General features: G+C 47.1%; 1 protein-coding gene and 1 long non-coding RNA gene across 10 annotated transcripts in view; one reads left to right on the top strand and one right to left on the bottom strand.

The window, feature by feature from the left end:
* LOC144114592 (ubiquitin carboxyl-terminal hydrolase 20-like) overlaps window positions 1–2033 on the top strand; it is a 117575-nt gene extending 115542 nt beyond the window's left edge. For all 8 annotated transcript variants that reach the window (XR_013311063.1, XM_077648436.1, XM_077648435.1 and 5 more), the window contains one exon: window positions 1910–2033. Coding sequence is in view for 7 of the 8 variants with exons in the window: in XM_077648436.1 (XP_077504562.1) it covers window positions 1910–1959 (50 nt within the window). In the remaining variant the exon portion in view is untranslated. The remainder of the gene's footprint in view (window positions 1–1909) is intronic.
* Window positions 1–21183, bottom strand: part of LOC144114596 (uncharacterized) — a 67158-nt gene that overhangs the window by 725 nt on the left and 45250 nt on the right. The window contains exons 1-2 of one of the 2 annotated variants that reach the window (XR_013311065.1): window positions 6655–6875; window positions 3494–3784 (exon numbers count right to left, since the gene is read on the bottom strand). This is a non-coding gene — a long non-coding RNA (uncharacterized LOC144114596). Of the gene's footprint in view, window positions 1–3493; window positions 3785–6654; window positions 6876–21183 lie in introns of those variants that run through there. The other variant, XR_013311064.1, reaches the window with a different exon arrangement.

The raw sequence follows: 21183 nt of genomic DNA on the forward strand, positions 1-21183 counted from the left end.
CCCTGCCCCATCTCCTTGTTTCTATTATTTGTTTTATTTTTAACTGATTTTGTGACAGTTTTCACAATAGAAGGCTGCAAAAAGAGCATTGTTTTGAAAAAGTAGTCCTCTTAGGTGATTCTCTATTAGAGATAACTACCTCAGTGCTGCACTGAGTGCATTGAATTATGTAATAGCTACTGTGGGTTTAAAACGCAACAAAAAGCAGTGGTTTCTATTTGGTGGGCTTTAGTGAGAAAGGAGTATGGTCCTGGAAAACTTCTGGAACACCCATTCTTATGGAGGAGCCTCAGAATAAACTATGCCAGATTTGTTTGCTAAACCGAGTCTCCCTGTTGTTTAATGTCTTTCATAGTAAGTTCACAGTGAAGTTGTGAAAACGTGTTATAGAAACAATACTTGCTCCAGGCCCACTTTTCATGGTTGGGGCTGCAGATAGAAGGGAGAGATGTAAGAGGTCAGTTAGGAGCCTGATGATGTTATGCTACAAGTGTATCAAGCCAGTCAGAACATTCTTCTACATGTCACTAAGCTGATCATTGAGGGAGAGTCTTGGTGTGAAGAAGCAAATGGTTAACACCTGGCACTATGAATTCTGATGAGAGAGATATGGTGCAGTCCATTTGTTTTTGCCCTGCAGTATGTTGGTGCTGTCAGCAGCTGAACAAACACTTGCCTTATTTTTCTCTATTGCCTGACACGTGCATTTCGCTTTGCCTTGCTAAAATCATCATATGTAATTTCCTTCAGAGACTTCCTTATGCAGCACCCTTTAAGTGTGCAAAGCCTGTTGGCTCAAGTTGAATGAATGTTTAATCCCTACAGGGATTTTCTCACAATTTTTGTTCCTGTAGTAATGTTTGAGGAAAATGCTTACTATGTTTGACTTAGTGCGGAATTGTATAGTTAGGTAAATGGTTCCCTGAATGCAGTGTACTGTATTTACTCACATATAATGTGCACTCCTAACTCTATGAGAAAAAAAAAAACCTCACGTATAACCCGCATGTTTACCTGGGAAAAAAAAAAAAAATGAGCGCTTGAAAGATACAACTGCACACTCAGTGCTCATTTCTGTTTCAGAACATATATTCAAACGACCACCACCACGTCACTGGTTATCCAATTCTCAATCGTTGCCGCTCTCACTGCTGCCATCCGAGGCTTCATCGCCACTCTCTTACTGATGGCACATTTTTTAAAGCTTTTATGCACCAAGTTGGCCGGTATCGCTTTCCACGCATCCAAGATCCACTGGCACAGCAATGGAATATCGGGCCTTCGCACGCATCTCAGCGGTGTGAGGGCGTAACTCATGACGCCTAAACAAAGCAGTCAAACAGTGCAAACTGGGGTGTAGTACATAAACAGCGCCTGACACTAGGCTCAACAATGCTGGCTGAAGAAAACATGGCCAGTGGCGTGGGGAAGAATAAACAGACTATGAATGTGGATTTGGCTATGCCTTTCATTGGCGTCGATGACGATGGGGATGGCGGACTACACGGGGGAGGCCACCGCGCATTGCCTTGAAGCCAACCCCCCCCCCCACACACACCCCAAAAAATTCGCAGATAACCCACACCCTCATTTTTTAAAAGCGTTTTTTTTTTTATTTTGCTGCTGGGGTTGTACGCAAGTAAATACGGTACCGTCCCCATATACAGCAGTTCATAATTGCAAATGTGCACCATTAGGGAAGTGGTGATCATAGTCTAAAGGTTGTCACCACCTTTTCACTTCTATTGAAATAGATTCTTGCACATGGTGCATGATACACATGCACCATGTGCAGAAACTTTTGGTGTAGCTACCAATAATGGTTTTCATTGTCTTTAGTAGCGCAAGTGGCAGCAAGTTAAGTAAGCTTGTAAATAATAGTCAACTTGACTGTGGTCTTTTCCCTCAGGTGTTGCCCGGCAAACAAGCAATGAAGACACTCCTGAAGAGTCCATGTAGGCAGCAAACCTTGGCAGATCATTTTCTTTGTACATAGATGTCCACAATAAATCTACACAGACAGTTCCTCAGTACACAGCAGTTGGCCTGCTTGAAGTTCATTGCCCTCTTTTAATTTTCCATTTCATGCTTTTGTTCTAGAATTATAGGCCTGAGTGACTGCCTACCTGTTTTATGCAGAGGCATTTCAGCAACCATTGAAGAGGAAGGGGAAAGAAACCGCATGATGTATGTAACCCAAGTTATTACCGTTGGTGAATTCACTGCAGTTATAATTAGCACTGACTTTCTGCAGCAGATGGCAACAGCAGAAATGTGTGTTAAAGGGACAGTCTACTGTCGGAAACGAGTAAAAATATTGGCATGCCATATGGTGGCAATAACGAGGGCTGAACTCTCAGCTTAGGGGGAAATTTTTAAAATGTCAAAGAAAGTCGGGTCTGAACGGATTGTTGTGCTGCGCTGTGTTCTCTCATTTTGACATACATAGAAGATGCCTGGAGTGAATATATACTGCATTTCATGACTATGCCCCAGCGTCATGCAGACAATTATTTTTGTTCATATAAACTTCATACAAAAGGCAGCATACTTTTAATATGTTAGCACTACTACTGGCATTTCAGAATCTGTCCGTTTTATGTATTGTTGTGTGATGTCGCTGAGTGGAATGGGGAGAGTGGAGAGGACGAAAGCATTGTTGGTGAGTAGTGGGTGGAGAGGGTAGACATGCCAAGTGGAGAGGACAGTGATGCCCACCACCAGGTGCATGGGTTCTGCAAAGAATTCACAGCGTGTGGAACACATGCACATGACGCGCCACATGCTGCATGAATCTCACTGATCATCTGTGAATTTTTTGCACTTTCAATAAATTACACCTGCTTTTAGTGCTTAACCTTGCTTGATCATCTTTTAAAATGTTTTAGAAAAAGAGGTCTCACAACCGATGCCGCCGCCATGCTTGCAGCGCTACTTGCGACAAAAGCAGTTGCTAGCATCTGTGGTAGATATCACCTGTATTATTTTGTTATAGTATTTTTTAAACCACCTTAGTGCTCTCAATTAGAGTTTCAATAAAACATTCATATCGGTTAACGGGACGCTCATTATTGCCATCGCACACTGCCTAGGCAACACAGTAGTAGTCGTGACCATGGATTTGCATAGAGTCTCTGTACTGACTGTTTTGTGTCCCCAATCTTGTGGTTTGCGAACGCCATCTACCATGTGAAAACAACGCTACCATATGAAAAATTTAGGTTTTAAGTTGTTTTGCGCTTCTCAGCGTCATAGCCAGAAGATCTATTTATTTGGGCAAGGAGCTTTCAATTGCTGCAGAAAAAAGTTTTGTCCCAAGTCTGTAGACTGTCCCTTTAAACAAGATGGAGTGCTGATATGACCCCACATATTGGGCAGGTCCACACGGGACGGAGAGGCAAAGAGAGACTTCTAGACTGTGAACAAAACAGATATATCTAAGAATTACATATTATCGAGTACATGATGCAGAGGCTGGGTTACCCAAGCTTACATGCAGCTGCGTTGGCGCTGGAGTCTGTCCGGAGGGGCTGCGGAGTTTACCTTTGTTGTTCGCTCAGTCTTGGGCGCTTGGGGCACCGGAGGACCGACTGCCCAGCGGTGTCGTCTCGGGCCTTCATCTCTCTACTGCCCCACTTTTCTTTTTCTTTCCCTGTCCATTCAGGCGATCCCTCTTTCCAGGCTGGAGAGTCTCACTCGCCCCCCTCTCAGCATCGGCGCCTGAGGCATTCCCCGTACCTACGCCGGCTTGGACGTCCCAGCCCATCGGCTGGACCCTTTGGCACTGTAAAGCATGGGGAAAAAATCATTCAGGCATTTCCACTTTCACACTGCCTTATGGTGGTGTGTGGGGCAGTCAAGATTTTTTCATCGCTGTCCATATATTAGCACGGAAAAAAAAATGTATGGGCTGCAATGGTCTCTGGTCATTTCCACCCTATCAGTTATCCACGGACAGCGAGTTTACATATTAATGAGGCGTAAATATTGAAAAAGATATGTCCCCAAGGAATTTTTCTATAATTCTAGGCGTCCATTTTAACGAGGGTCGTATTGCCACGTGCCTGATCCGCGCCACCTCCATGCTGAGCCGCGAGGACAACGAAGCGGACATAGACACGTGAGAAATGCTTGGGCTGGGCTAGGTTTTTGAGATTAAACTCTGCCGCTGTGAGGTCCCCCTCTATGTCTGCGTCTGCCCTCCTCCTGGTTGGTGACAGCATTAATCGGCAATCCGGAGCAAGTTTTTTTGCTTCGCGAAACTGAAGAGCATGTTTCAATGGGCGATTTGGATTCACATCCTGACATGTGATTTGGCCGCGACAGATCTTGCTCCTTCGGGGACTCTTTAAGAGCTGCTCCGGATCGCCGATTGGAATACGCCATTAGGCAAGCTTTTAAAAGGCATGGTCGGGAGCGAGAGGAAGAGCACAGATATGATTTTGCCGAACATCGCACATACAGCTGTTACTGTAAAATAATTGCATGAACTCTGGTGGGGGAGGAATGGTCTCGGTGAGAATGGGCCTGCACACCCCTCCCTCCGAAATTTTTGCGGGAAGTTCCGAGTCTGCCCCTCGGCAATGAACCAATATTTTTCATAGTTGAGAACTCAAATTGACTGCATATACACTGACAGCAATACAATTCAGTGCAATTCATATGCATGTCTTCATTTTGTTTCCGAAAGTGCCGCATCTTAGCAGGCGCGGTATTGTTCTGCTAGTGAAGCATGGAAATAAGTGTTGTTGCTAAAGAATTGGACAACGCATGTACTTTTTATACATTTGGTTAAAGGCCAGCCCATACACCTGTTTCAGCAAAGCCTAGTACTAATTTTTTAAAATACTCTTTTTGAGATGGAAGGCGTCGAATTTATGGCATAGTAACACCAGCTGAGTGCGGGCGTCAGGTAAACTGCATTAACTAAAAAGGTGGTTAACTAAATTCCAAGGGTTAATTACTATTATAACCTGCTATGACTGCTGTTTAATCACAACTAATATAACAACTGTCGAGTCCGCTTATAATGAAAATGACCGTCATGCGCTGTTTGTTCGTTACATATGGATGTTTGCAGTAAGCTGTCTATGCGATACGTGCGAGTCGCCATCGGTCTGGCGAAATTCTGACAGCATCAACGGAGAAGCTCCTAGCTGTGGGGCTGCACAACACTTTCGAAGAACATAGAGAAGCCCTGCTACACATGCAGCAAATGCGACTCGCACAAACGACTGGAAGGGCCCTCCTAAGAAGGTTACGTGACGAGGGGCAGCTGCGGGAAGTCGACGGAATGGGCAACATTCCGGACGAGTAACGCAGTGTCGTAGGGTAGCCCTAATGCCAAGAAACATGGACACTCGGTTCCACGCTGTCAGACGTGAAGCTAGGATGAAAGCGCTGTAAATAAACCTGGAGAACAAGAGAGGAGTGATATCGTGGACGCAGCTACACACGAAAACGAGAGAAAGAAGGCAGTGAGGGTGGTCAACTCGAAACACAAGGACGTTGTCAGCGCATCGATCAGAGACTGCTCTATAACAGAAGAGGTAGAAGTAGCTGTGGCTCTTTGCTCTAGCGGTGGCGAAGGCTTTCGGAAAAAAACGGTCGCTAGCAATTCTAACCGACTCTTAAATGGCTTGCCGGAATTTTAGGGATGGCAGGGTGCACAAGGCTGCCATGCGCATACTCCTTGACTTGTGATGGGGTCAGGGACCCCGGACCAGGGGGGCAAGTGGGCCAGTCGCCCTCCCAACATTTTTCCAGAGGGGGCAGCGCCCCCCCCCCCCCCCCCCCCTAGTCACCAATTGCTTGCACTTGGATCAGATTTCTGACAAACACTTCAGTTCTAGGACAGTGGGGCTGAGCTACTTGGCTTCGTAGCCAGTTGTAAAGCATTTTTCACATGACTGACCTAAACCAGTCATGTCCCAACAGAAGTCGACTTTCTAACCCGTGTACATGATCATGGTTAGCAAACTTTTTATTGCAATTGATCACTCCTCATGCGTAAAGCTTCCCATTTAAATTCATTTTATATTGCCATGAATCTTTGCACCGTCTGTTCGCACTCAAAACCACCGGCACATGGCTTCATCATTTCGTTCTGTAATGCGAGATGCGACCAGACTTATCTCCATTGACCGTGGCCACGTGCAAATGCTTCCACATTTTTCTGGATTATTGTAGTTGCTTTTCGTAGTTTGTCTCGAAGGTCCCTTGCCAGCTTTAAATTGAGGGTGGCAAAGAACTGCAGGCGTTCAGTTCGATGACCACCCAGCATGCTTGTGGCTATCGCCGCCGCCAAGTCATTCAGTTCTTGGAGGGCGCGAGTCAGCCTCTTATCAAACAGTTTCTTTTGGAAGCCTTTTCGTTGTCCTCCTGACTGCTAGAGTGTTGTCGCCACAATGTGACAGTGTGCATCAACCTTTGAACATTGAAAAATAAAAAAAAATATTATGTAAACGAGCATTAAACAAATAACAAAAGCTCGAAGTCTTGCCCCCACTAAAAAAAAAAAAAGTTGCGAAGTCCCTGGATGGGGTTGAAAACACTGAGGGAGAAATCGGAATACAGCACAGGATTGTATTGGTGCCGGACATGCGGGGATGGCGGGGAACCAAGAAGCGGATCGGATAGCTCGAGGATACGTACGGTACCGAGCGCAGTTCAAGGGCTGCCTACTTCCAAAACGAATGGTCGAGTGCAGGCCTGGTCGTCTGCTAGCCTTGGCGTCGCCACCAAATTGCAGCCAGCAGCGTGGCGCCCAAATCAACGGCCGCCGACATCCCGAACCGCGTGAAGAATTTTCAAACAGCACATCGCAGCGAAGCGTTGCCATGACTCAGCCTCGATGCAACCTCGCGGCAGCTAAGCGAAACGCACGTGTGTCCTTTTACCGAACACGACTGAGGTGTGCGCGCGCCGACTTGCATGCTAAGCGGTTTTGTTGCAACAATGTGCATCATGCTGCGCATGCACGTGTTTCCTTTTAAGTTAACATAACCGGCTTCGAGTACTAATATAACTTTATTAGTAGAATGGAAAGACTCCGGTTACGGGTCCGTCGAGAGCACGATGGTCGAGAGATGCAAGGTGCCGGCGAGGGCCGCCGTCCCAACCTCCGTCGCCGCCTTCTCGGGTGGCCGCTCAAGTTCCAAGAGAGTCAGCGGGCCTGTGTGAGGCTCTGTTATCATTGACGAGTGGAATAATTTGAGTATATCCGCCGTTTATCGCGAAACGTAAGCCATCGTCGCGCAAGCCGTCGTCTGCTTCCATGGCGGCTGCAGCTGCACCATTTCGGCACCCGGCACCATTGAGGAGGTGCACAATTTTCCTGCACTTTCCTGAACTAGACCTGCACAACGTCTGCACTTTTTTGAAACGAATGGCGTCGTGCAGCCGGCGCCGTCTTGCGCCGCTGAAACGAACGTCGTCTGCGGGTTTTGGTTCGCCGATCTCTACGTAGACGATTACGTTTTCGCATCATGCACGGCTCAACTCAGTAAGTACTGTTGTCAGACTTGCTACGATACAAAAGTTACCATAATACGCAAGCTCTGTGTGCAGTTTCACCGCAAATGAGCCAGCGGTTGAGGCGGGAAAATTGTTTAGTCTTCACAATAAAAAACGCACAGTACTGTATATATCTTTTTTTCCGATATATATATATATATATATATATATATATATATATATATATATATATATATATATATATATATATATATATATATATATATATATATAGTGCGTTTTTATCGCTGACACTTTCAAAAATTTCCCCGCCTCAACCGCTGGCTCGTTTGCGGTGAAACTGCACACAGACCCGACCGCGGCGGCTGCGTTTTTATGGAGGAAAAACGCTTAGGCGCCCGTGTGCTCTGCGATGTCAGTGCACGTTAAAGATCCCCAGGTGGTCGAAATTATTCCGGAGCCCTCCACTACGGCACCTCTTCTTCCTTTCTTCTTTCACTCCCTCCTTTATCCCTTCCCTTACGACGCGGTTCAGGTGTCCAACGATATATGAGACAGATCCTGCGCCATTTCCTTTCCCCCAAAACCAATTATTATTATTATTAGCTTGCGTATTATGGTAACTTTTGTATCGTAGCAAGTTTGACAATGGTACTTAGTTCAGGCGCACATGATGCGAAAACGTAAGCGCCTACGGGAGATCGGCGAGCCAAAACCCGCAGACGACGCTTTTTCGCTGAGAACCGGCAGTGGCGCCATCTCTTTTGGGCAGTGGAAACCGTCACAAGGTCGCCGAGGCGAGCATTGCAAACAATATTCCTTAAAAGGTAAAGCCTCGTTAAATCATTTGTTCTGATATTTTTCGAAAATTAGTCGAAAATGTTGTAAGCGCTTCAGTAGAAGCAGACGAAACGACAGGAACGGCATATTCAAACGGCCCGCGCTCCTTGCAACGCTCTCCTCGAGGGCCTTGTCGTGACGCTTTGCGCTACCGCAAACAGATGGCGCCACTGCCGCCCTTCAGCGAAAAAGCGTCGTCTGCGGGTTTTGGTTGCCGATCTCTAGTAGACGATTATGTTTTCGCATCATGCACGGCTCAACTAAGTAAGTACCGTTGTCAAACTTCCTACGATACAAAAGTTACCATAATACGCAAGCTCTGAGTGCAGTTTCACCGCAAACGAGCCAGCGGTTGAGGCGGGGAAATTTTTGAAAGTGTCAGCGATAAAAACGCACAATACTGTGATATATATATATATATACCTTTCGTATCTTTGAATTAAAATCAGGGGCTTTTGAGGAAAGGAAAGCGCGCAGTAACTGCTCACTTCTCGGTGGACACCTCAAAGGGAGGAAGGTAGGTGGGTGTGAAAGGAGAAAAAGGTGGAGGTGGGCTCCGGAATAACTTCGACCACCTGATGATCTTTAACGTGCACTGACTTCGCATAGCACATCGGCGTCTTTTGCGTTTCGCCTCGTATCTTTGAAGATAAAAGAATTGTAAATTGTAGAGTTCAATGCCCCGAAGCCACATGCGGGCCGTCGTAATGAAGGGCTTTGGATTAATTTAGACCACATGGGGTTCTTTAGCGTGCTCCCTCAACTCGCCTCTCGTTTCTATAGCTTTTCTTTTTGCTTTTAGTGACGACATGGAGAGAGAGAGAAAGAAAAAAAAGCTTTATTTGGGTGCTTTCAAGGGCTTGGCGTCTCGAGGCCTCCGTCGTCTTCACTGCGCTGGCGACTTGAGGCCTCCTCTTAAGCAAGGTTGGGCCCCTATTCCAGGGCTCCACTGAAGCTTCATGCTGGGGACGCTGCACGTATGCGGGAGGCTAGAGCCAGTATAAATGTGCGGTGTGTTGAACAGAGGACGTTCTTGCTTGCGGACCTAATCGAAGCTGCGATACCAGGTCCGCCAGTCTGTACTTACACACATTCCGCAGACCATAAAGCGCTCATTATAACCTTTCCATGACAAAAATATAACGCAATCGTCGTACAGTTATGCGCGGCGTCATAACTTTAGTTGCGTGTTTTTTTCTTTCAAATTACTCTTAATAGATTAGAATACAAAGATCAGAGCGTGGTATTCGCCTGTGACCGCTAAATAATTTAGAATTGAATGTCTTCTCACATGTTGCTTCGGTTTCATCGACCGAACGATGTCTGTGGTGTGCGGTTACCTTTAGGCTACGTGAGGCACGATGAAACCGAAACAGCGTCAAGATGAAATTCAATTATAAATTATTTACCGGCCGTGGTCGAATATGACGCAGGATAGTAATGTCTAACGCATCATTTGAAAGAAGAAAACACGCAAGCAGAAATTTGGTGCATATAGTCTTTTAATTATATCGTGAACCAGCTGCACGGATCACTTGTTGCACCCTTGTGGTAAGCGCGCCCGTTAAAGGGCAACTCCAGTGAGTTTTAACATTTTGAGTTGATGATCGCATCGCATTATTTAGAGCCCACTCTTTCCGGTGTAAAAAATCCGTTTATTTCAAAATACCGATTAGAAATGTTTTAAAATGGCAAAAACTTGGAAACCGAAAGGGAAACTGGGTTTTCGTACTAGACATCTCGACGTATCAACCTATGACGTCATGGGTACTGTCCCAAGACTTATCGCATGCGCGTTAATTGGCTAAACTTGCGACAGTAAGCGACAGCTTGACAGCTTGGGTCATTATTTGTCTGAACTGACTAAAAACAAGCGAAAAGTTTTAATCTTCAGCAAATGCACAGCGAATATCAACGAACGTGACAGCGTGTGACGTCACGCACGCAAGTCTGCCCGTTGAAACAATACCACCTAGATAACTTGTTGAAATCGCCCCAATTGAAGCCACAAAATTGAAAGCATTAAAATCCATATGCGCTGCGTCGAAGCGTCGCTCGGCTGCAAATTTTGGCACAAATGACTACGAAACGCCGTAGTTTCCCTTTAAATCAGCACTGCAACGGTTTTTACTGAGGGCATGAAAAGCCGAAATTCTGATAGATATTGAATTATCTATCATCATCCCGCAAAAATTTTCAACTTATACTCCATCTTAGTACCTTGCACCGCGCACTACCACAGCTGCGATGGGCGCAGAGACGTCGCCGATGCTGCGGAGCGCAGTGCCAGTATCAAATGGGCATATGGGATAGCGTGCTTTCAAATGCGCATGCTCCAAACGCTACTTCAAATCGAGCCGTAATGTAAGCTCTCATTACGTACGCTCTCGTTAGTTTGAGGTCCGTTCGTTTCGCTTGCACTACGTGAACTGGTTCTCGCGGTGCTGCACTTCGTCATTCGTTTCAGCGATGCAAGATGGCGCCGTCTGCACGACGCCATTCGTTTCAAAAAAGAGCAGACGTTGTGCAAGTCTAGTTCAGGAAAGTGCAGGAAAACTGTGCACCTCCTCAATGGTGCCGGGTGCCGAAATGGTGCAGCTGCAGCCGCCATGGAAGCAGACGACGGCTTGCGCGACGATGGCTTACGTTTCGCGATAAACGGCGGATATACTCAAATTATTCCACTCGTCAATGATAACAGAGCCTCACACAGGCCCGCTGACTCTCTTGGAACTTGAGCGGCCACCCGAGAAGGCGGCGACGGAGGTGGGGACGGCGGCCCTCGCCGGCACCTTGCATCTCTCGACCTCTCGACGGACGCGTAACCGGCGTACGTCTTTCCTTTCTACTAATAAAGTTATATTAGTACTCGAAGCCGGTTATGTTAACTTAAACGGAAACACGTGCATGCGCAGCATGATGCACATTGTTGCAACAAAACCGCTTAGCATGCAAGTCGGCGCGCGCACACCTCAGTCGTGTTCGGTAAAAGGACACACGTGCGTTTCGCTTAGCTGCCGCGAGGTTGCATCGAGGCTGAGTCATGGCAACGCTTCGCTGCGATGTGCTGTTTGAAAATTCTTCACGCGGTTCGGGATGTCGGCGGCCGTTGATTTGGGCGCCACGCTGCTGGCTGCAATTTGGTGGCGACGCCAAGGCTAGCAGACGACCAGGCCTGCACTCGACCATTCGTTTCGGAAGTAGGCAGCACTTGGAACTGCTGGAACTGGCGCTGCACGCTGGCAGCACCGCCACGGCACCGCTGCGGAACTTTACAGAACTGGTGCAGGGAGTGCAGGCGAATCAAACGGACCTTTAGCTTGCGCAAGTCTTGAGTATGTTTCCAACATGACAGCGCGCTTTGAAGCAGGACCCTTCGCTTCAGAGTGAAGTCATCATTACTGGGTTTTTCAGTACATTCAATGGTCACAAATTGTTCATCGGGCTTTCCTTTTGTCTCATCTCACATACAGCAAAATGCATGAGCGATAAATCTGCTTTGTTTTTTGTTTTTCGAGTGACTATTCTCCTCCTAGACCTAAAGAAGAATGCCACTTTCTTGAAAAAAAAAATGGTCTCAGATCTAAAAGCCAGATTGTGCCTCCAGCTGAAGTTATGATTGCGTCTCCGTAAGCAGCGTAACGTCCCGCGAAATTCGCACTCTCCTGTTCGGCTGAGGTGGTCTCTACTCTCTAGCTTCCACAGTGCTGCCAGGTACTGATCATATGGAGTGGAGTAGATATATCGGCGATTAAAAGCGGCCCTCCACGTTTTCCCTCTCGACTCATATATCGGACGGAGCAAGAGAAAAAAGCTTACAGACCGGTACCGCACTCGGCCCACGAAAGCGTCACCGAGCCAACGCGCCTCGGCTATGTACTTTTTTTTTTGCCGCTCGTTCCTCGGTTAGGAATGCCACGGCTAGGCGACCGAGGAGAGAATAGAAGGAATACAAGTGCCGCAATCCCTTGCTGGCCGTGCTGCTTCGTCTACCAGCGTCGGTGCAATTTTTGGGGAGCCAATGACAGCGCCTTACTACTGATATCGCGCGTGCATTACGATCAGTAAGGTATGTTGCCGAACAAGGCGCTACATTGACACCTGCAAGAAGACAGGACCCTGTGCTTGTCGTCCTGTCTTTTTGTGCGTGCCAATTTAGTGCCTTCTTGCACAAGTTAACGTGCATTACGATTTTCGAAGGCGCGAGAGGTCGGCAACGGGCGTCGCCGCGAGGGGCGGTAATGAGAATTTTAGTGCTCTAGCACTAAAACCCCCGATCTCAGATTAGTTTGTCTGTCCGAGGCCTCTCTCTAGCTGTGACCTTAAGGTTGCTCTGGAAGAGCACTCTGGGTCTCACAAGCGCCACCGGTGGCAGCACCTGCCATGGCAAGGTCATGCGGCCTCGTGCAGGGCATCTACACTCTCGCTCTGTTTTTGCCTGGTCACGTGAATAATAACTGCATTTTGTGTGGGGGAGGGGAAATTGTGCACGGCGTGATTATCGAACAACTTTCCAATAACACGTCGTAAACAAAAAAAAACAACATGCAAAACAACGTCGACCGCACTGATCACAGTGGGTCTCGGATACCTAAAAAGAGCGAAAGCAATCCCTTTAAAGCTACGTCGTGTATAAAAGATTCTTCAGCTGACAGTAAATAAGACATCTTTCCCTGACATCTACACATTTTTACATTTTTATAAGACCTTTTAAGTCTACAATATGCGTCTGATTTGCCCATACAAGAACGCATTTCATTTTTTAGATAATTTTTTTGCGTTGTGCAGGCAGGAACCAAGGCTTTCAATGAAGAGAACGCCGGATTTAAACCTAACTCAATCACAATCAATAATAAATAAGTTCGGACTCTATGATTGCAGCATCCGGTTGTTTCACAAATCAATGATTTTTTCATTTAATTTATTGCACCACTTAAAATGTGTCTATGTGTTCGCAACATAGTAAGACATAACCGCCTCTTTCATGTATCCATATGATTCATCGGCCGCTTTGGTCTACTAGAAACCACCCGTAATGTAAATGGTAAATGTTTAGGGCCGTCTGCTGGCGTAAAAATCTAGAGTGAGTGAGTGAAAACTTATTGATGCAGTCAAGAGATACGCGGATTAGAAAGCTCCGTCGTCTTCGTTCTTGGCGCTGGCGATCGGAGTCTTCTCTTCAGCATGGGTGGGCCCCTATTCCAGGGCTCCACTGAGCCGTGCTGCATCGCCCGCGTGCCTCACTAAGGCCCGTCGGGCCGTGAGCTCGCTGCTGGTGAATCTAGAACACTCTGCTCATTGCTTTGAAAGAGTCACAATTTCGCGGTGCACATAAAAAACACTTGACAGAAAAAAAAGGATGTCTCTTGACATTTTATTTGATTTCTGCATCTCCTCCTATTTTCTATTTTCCTAGTAGCGCAAAAGTTTGTAATTATACTCGATGTCCGGTTCTCATTGTATGTTTGACAGCTATATTTGTTTTCTTTCCGGATGCTTTAAAGTTCCGTTGTTTACGACTGTTTTTATTTTAGTGTTGTGTAATATATACACATTTCTGCATGAATTTGTCATTATGTATTCTTAGCACTTGGACCCGAACTAGCCGTTGTTTATGGCTACAAAAATTGTGTTGCGGATTATGTACTTCAGAAATTTGAAATAAACTGAATTCAAAAGCAAAAAATAACGACCACAAGAATACCTTTATAAGTTTGTTGATCAGCCCCGCCGCGGTGGCTCAGTGGTTAAGGCGCTCGACTACTGATCCGGAGTTCCCGGGTTCGAACCCGACCGCGGCGGCTGCGTTTTTATGGAGGAAAAACGCTAAGGCGCCCGTGTGCTGTGCGATGTCAGTGCACGTTAAAGATCCCCAGGTGGTCGAAATTATTCCGGAGCCCTCCACTACGGCACCTATTCTTCCTTTCTTCTTTCACTCTCTCCTTTATCCCTTCCCTTACGGCGCGGTTCAGGTGTCCAAAGATATATGAGACAGATACTGCGCCATTTCCTTTCCCCAAAAAACCAATTATTTGTTGATCACCAGTTCTTCACGTGCACATATAGGGAGGCCACTTGGAGCGAAGGTGGCTGGCAAAGTGAGGTGAGCGCATGGCTTGTATACGCCTTGAGCACCCGACGTGCTGGCTGAATAGTTAGGGCGCTCGTCTACTTTGCCGGAGGACCCGGATTCAATACCGGCCGCGCGGCGGCCGAGCTTCGATGGCAGTGAAACGCAAAAGGAGCCCGTGTGCTGTGCAATGTCAGTACTATATTCTAGGCACTATATCAGTGCATATGAGGGCAAAATTATATCGGAACCCGCCACTGCGATACCTCTTTCTAGGTGGCGGTGGTAGTGGTTTTATTAAAAATAATAGTAAAAAGGAAGGAAAAGATTTTTGCTAGCCCCAGCACCTGACATCGATACTGAAGCACCTGAGTTGGGGCAGCGGAAATAAAGGATAGCAGGCAGAATGGAGAAATGAAATGAGAGAGGTGAGGGGACAGGAAGAGAGGATAGGGGGAGAAGTAATATTTACAAATTATTTATACAATAAGAAATGTGTCCAGGTTGTGCGCGTGATTAGTTCATTTTAGAGGAATTAAATCACACACGCGCACAGCACTGTGTTGGTTACAACTGGAGTGGGGCGTCCAGTTATTAATCGTTCAAGGTAGAACAGCTCTTTCTATATAATTGGTTTTGGGGGAAAGGAAATGGCGCAGTATCTGTCTCATATATCGTTGGGCACCTGAACCGCGCCGTAAGGGAAGGGATAAAGGAGGGGGTGAAAGAAGAAAGGAAGAAGAGGTGCCGTAGTGGAGGGCTCCGGAATAATTGCGACCACCTGGGGACCTTTAACGTGCACTGACATCGCACAGCACACGGGCGCCTTAGCGTTTTTCCTCCATAAAGACGCAGCCGCCGTGGTCGGGTTCGAACCCGGGAACTCCGGATCAGTAGTCGAGCGCCCTAACCACTGAGCCACCGTGGCGGGGCGACACCTCTTTCAATCCATCCTTCCATCACGGTGTGATTGGAGTTACTGAACCCTCTACTTTCCTCAAAACCCATTCTCATTTTTAAAGCGAAAGCTTTACTACTCCAGCCAGCGAGCCATTTCGGCTCGTCGCGCACTTCAGCCGTATGCGCGTGGCCTGACCTTGAGCCGCCGTTGCCTAGCAACGCCGCAGCCGCGCTCCAACAGATGGCGCCGCCGTTGACGCCGCTGTCGTCGCCGCTCGCTCCACCAGATGTGCTCCGCTGGGGTAGAGGGAGAGGAGGTGCCTCGCGCGGATACACACACACACACGCGCGCGCACACACACACACACACACACACACACACACACACACACACACACACACACACACACACACACACATATATATATATATATATATATATATATATATATATATATATATATATATATATATATATATATATATATATATATATATATATATTAAGGAAGCCAACAGTCACCGAAATCAAGGTGCATAGGGGAATGTTTCTTTTTGTTTTTTTTTAATATCTAGTGCCAATCAGTTTTTTTAAAAGAAAATTACTTATAAAGCAGCAGAAAAAACAACCATGCCGCCGGTGGGATCCGAACCCACGACCTCCGAATATCGCGTCCGGTGCTCTTACCAACTGAGCTACGGCGACGGCTGTCCAATCTGCTGCTTTCGTGGGTATTTATGTTTTTGCGTGTAAGCGAACCTGGAGAGTGTTCACCAGCGCCATATATATATATATATATATATATATATATATATATATATATATATATATATATATATATATATATATATATATATATATATATATATATATATATGCGCTTCGCCTCAGTGTATTGTAGTCGTTATGGAGAGCGCGAAAGAGATGCAACAACGACAGAACGGAGCGAGGAAGAGACAACGCGCTCAAGAGACGCCAGAAGAGCGCGCCGCACGACTCGAGAAGCGTCGTAACGAAGATGCGGCAAAAAGAAGTCGTGCCCTGTCCCGGAGTGACTTCAACTGCGGAAGAGACCGGTTTGAGCTCTCGAGAGCGTCGGAATGAGACGCTGCGTAGACGACGTGCCGAGGAAACGAAGATTTCGCAATTCAACTAGGGTTAACCAGAGGAAACCGCAGCCAATTTTTTTCGTTTGGAGCTTTGCGGCCAGCTCCCGTCCCTTTATGGAAGGTTCGCGCAGCGAAATATGTGAAGTTTATCAAAATTAGCCAAATCCAGAAACCGAAACAAAGTCAGATTGTACTGTAATGGCCAGCAGATCCATACATCTTTCCTTTGGAACAACTATGATAACGAAGGGGCTTCGTAACGGCTAGAAAACCTGCGCACAAAGCCTACGTCAAATGAAAAACGAGCCAGATCTTCTTGATGTACGAATCCATGGAGGAAGGAAAGAACTCAGGAGAGGTAGTTGCGTCACATTTTTTGAAGCCGGCTTTCCCCTGCTCCCCCCCTTACTTGGCCGCCGTCTCAGCGCGTTTGCGCACGCGCAGCAGGCAATGCAGCAGACGACGCCGCTGCGCCCAGCGTTACTACTGGCTGCGCCGTCGGCCAAAGACTCCCAGTAGTCCTTGTGAAAGCGCGTGCAGCTCGGATAGCGAGGGCCTCTCCCGAGTTTTCCTTCCTCCATGTACGGATCAAAACGAGCCAAATCCACTCGTGAGAGCCTTCTTTGTCAGTCTGCGCCTCATAGCATGGGTTGTTTCGAAAGTTGTTTTATTTACTCCTTCTGCAGCGCTACTTTACAATCGACTTTGTATACCGGGTGTTTCAGGGAAGATTTTAAAGGGGCTCCGAAACACATAATCAGTGCATTGTTTTGCTTGTTGGTTGCATAGAATGAGTTATAGAGATTCTATTAGCATCGGTCGTACCGCGCATACTCCTGTTTTTAATATTTTACTTAGCTCGGAAAAACAAATTCATGGCGCGGACGGTGTGCCCCGCCGCGGTGGCTCAGTGGTTAGGGCGCTCGACTACTGATCCGGAGTTCCCGGGTTCGAACCCGACCGCGGCGGCTGCGTTTTTATGGAGGAAAAACGCTAAGGCGCCCGTGTGCTGTGCGATGTCAGTGCACGTTAAAGATCCCCAGGTGGTCGAAATTATTCCGGAGCCCTCCACTACGGCACCTCTTCTTCCTTTCTTCTTTCACTCCCTCCTTTATCCCTTCCCTTACGGCGCGGTTCAGGTGTCCAACGATATATGAGAGAGATACCGCGCCATTTCCTTTCCCCCCAAAACCAATTATTATTAATGGCGCGGACGGTGTCACCATACAGCGGCAGTTATTAGTAGTGGATGACATCACTGGGCGAACCTTGATGATTGGACAAACAGTAAATATACTGCAAATTGTGTTAATAACTAAAGATACGTTTCGTAAAGTTTTTGCACTTTATATTACATCAACAAAACCAGCTTGCTTGCCATAGATAAAAGCGTTGTAAAGCAAGTAAAACAAAAATACTCCACCAGAGGCTCTGGCTACTTTTTACGTCGAAGGACTTTGTTCCTCTCTCTACACATCCTAGGACCTAGTACACAACACTTATGGCTACTTTCTATGCATCTGAGAACGGCTTTGCAGAACCAATCCGATCAAGCCATTGCACTCTACAAGCGTTCGTTTCGGTCCCAAGGAAGGATGCACAGAAAAATGCCATTCGTTTCACATTTAGCAGTTCGCGTCGTCAGCTTGTGGAGGATCACCGGGCGGCGGCGCCATGTAGCGCTACTTTCCCGTCAACAGCACGCGCGCCTTGCTGGCCGGGACCAATCAGCGCGTTCCTAGTGGCGGGCCATGGTAGGCGGTAAGCACTAGTGGTACACACTATGCTAAATGTATCTAGTATCTTGCGCAGGCCGTCAATCCGTCGCAGTATCTCGCGCTCGAGTTCGGACCCAGTTCGGATTGCGTTCGGAACCATAAGTCAGGGAACGTCAATAATAATAATAATTGGTTTTTTGGGGAAAGGAAATGGCGCAGTATCTGTCTCATATATCTTTGGACGCCTGAACCGCGCCGTAAGGGAAGGGATAAAGGTGGGAGTGAAAGAAGGAAGAGAGGTGCCGTAGTGGAGGGCTCCGGAATAATTTCGACCACCTGGGGATCTTTAACGTGCGCTGACATCGCACAGCACACGGGCGCCTTAGCGTTTTTCCTCCATAAAAACGCAGCCGCCGCGGTCGGGTTCGAACCCGGGAACTCCGGATCAGTAGTCGAGCGCCCTAACCACTGAGCCACAGCGGCGGGGCTCAGGGAACGTCAAAGATCAGCGTTTCCTTCTGCGCCGTCGACGTGACGATGAAGCATCGCTGCGTCAGCTGGGCGTTCACGTGGTCGTTTTATCCATGAAAACGGCGCTACCAGCCTTGGCAAGAATGGGTGCAGCGATTAGGCAACCATGGTGTGCAAACTTCCGCGACGTGCTCAGACAGGCTGTTTTGGCTGGTCCCGCCCGGTTTCGTCATTGGGAGAGTGAAATGGCAATGAAAATCCCCGCCAAAATCGAGTTGAGGCAGCATTTTGTTTGCTTGCATTTTGAAATTTCTTCATTCAATAACTCATGCTCCTATGCATCGACTCCTGTAATTCTTTTTGAGTCAGCATCTGTGTGACGTAAAGAATCCATCTGAAGTATATCGGGCATCCAGTTAAGCAGTGTGTCGCAGCCCCTTTAAGTAATATTCAAAAATAGGATTTTTGAGGTAAAAATATAGGTCTTGCGGCATAGTATTGCCAGGGTTGGCGGACACCAAAAATTGGCGAATCATCGTAGCTAGGAAGTTGGTTAACTAATTTTCAATTATTAACTTTTTAACTATTAGAGTTAGGCGCCTGGTTGCAATTAGAGATTTGTGGCCGTTCATTAGTAATCGCTGTACCAGAGAATTTCGAAAACGCGATTGCCCTCGTCGCTGTGGCTCGACAAAACCTGGCTGCATCGTGCCAATAAAGTACATGCGCATTCGAAGAGCATGCAGGCAAAACAACCCCTCGAGTGCACGTAACTCGTCCAAATAGCCAAATTTTGTCGAGCCACAGCGCCGACGGTAATCGCGCTTTCGAAATTCTAAAAACTAGTACAGCAATTACTAACGACCGGCTACAAAGCTCTAATTGCAACCAGGCGCCTAACTATAATAGTTAAAAGTTAATTATTGGAAATTAGTTAACCAGCTTACTTGTTAAGATGATTTGCTGGTTTTTTGGTGCCCGCCAACCCTGGCCGTAGCGTGCCGCGAAAGCCATAATTTTACCTCTACAATCCTACTTTTGAAAATTACTTAGTCTTTTCTGAAACACCCAGTGTATGAATTAAGAGATCGGTGGAAGATCTGATCTCAGAAGACGATAAAGAAAGGATCATTAGCCCCTTCGTCTATGAAGCAATGATGCGCCTCTGCTACATTCAACTTTAAAGTGTGTAGCTGGGCTAGTTGGTATTGACTTCCTAAATTTATTATTAGCGAAATAACAGACGCAGACAGGAAACGACAGGACGAGCAGTTGTCCTGTCGTTTTGTGTCCTGTCTGTGTCTATACCGTTTCGCCACTAATCATGCGTTAAAGATCCCCAGGTGGTCGAAATTATTGTGGAGCCCTCCACTACGGCACTTCTTTCACTCCCTCCTTTATCCCTTCCCTTACGGCGCGGTTCAGGTGTACAACGATATACGAGACAGATACTGCGCCATTTCATTTCCCCCAAAACCAATTATTATTATTATTATTATTATTATTATTATTATTATTATTATTATTATTATTATTATTATTATTATTATTATTATTATTATTATTATTATTATTATTATTATTGGGACGCTTTCAGCCAATGCGACTGCAGTTGCGAGGTCCTACGGCACGCGGTACAACGTGCTCTTCTCGCCGTAGTGGCTGCGTTTCGATAGCGGCGCAACGCACAGAGTCAGTGCACGTTAAAGAAACCCAGGTGGTTGAAATCCTTCCGAAACCTTCCACTACGGCGTCGCTCACATACTGGGCATCGTCTCGAAATGAGCACGCACAATACGCGCTTCAGTCCAGCTGCGCAATGCAAACTGCGCTTGTGAAGCAGCATATTTCAAGGGAATAATGATGCGAGTTCACGAAACATTATTTTATGGTAAATATTCATTCTTTGACACTCGCAGAAAACTCACGATAAGCGAAACGGCCCCATTTTCGCCTCAGTGGTAAAAATTTAGCCTACGCGATGAGCTCAATACGGCTGCGCGGCTTACCGCGCCTCTCAGCGCCGACACACGGCATCGGCGCGCTGTGGGGCCGTGCTTCCCCGGCCGGTTTTCACACCTGTCCACTCTAGCCACCTTAGGGAGGGCGAGGCGAGGCGAGGTGGTGTTGGGCGAGGCCCCCGCCGCGATGACTGCGCGGAGAGGCCGCAAGGGTCGCTGCCGGTCGAGTGGGTGCGCCTGTCGTCTGCTGTCGCGCCGATGCAGCAGCCTCGCGCGATTGCTTAGGACGTGTGAAATCAACCTTTGACGGGAATCATCTCTTGGATTGTGAAGCTGGAAGATGCTAAACGTGAGCAAAAACGTCCTGCGATGTCAAAAACTAAGAGGCAATGCAAAGAGAGGACGTGTTTTGTTCCGTTCTGTCGAAGCGGTTATCGGTCTAACGAAGAAAAGGTGTCTTTGTTCACTGCACCGGCGGACCCAGCACGGCTTGCTGAATGGAAAAATAAGATCAAGAGTGCAGACACCGAAAGCTGTCGTGTGCGAGAAACATTTTGAGAACGATTGTATCGAAAGATATTTTAATATTACGGTGAACGGCGTCGTGAACGAACTCGCCCGAGAGAAGCCGCACCTG

This window comes from Amblyomma americanum, chromosome 1 (genome assembly GCF_052857255.1).
Source record: "Amblyomma americanum isolate KBUSLIRL-KWMA chromosome 1, ASM5285725v1, whole genome shotgun sequence".
Classification (NCBI taxonomy): Eukaryota; Metazoa; Arthropoda; class Arachnida; order Ixodida; family Ixodidae; genus Amblyomma; species Amblyomma americanum.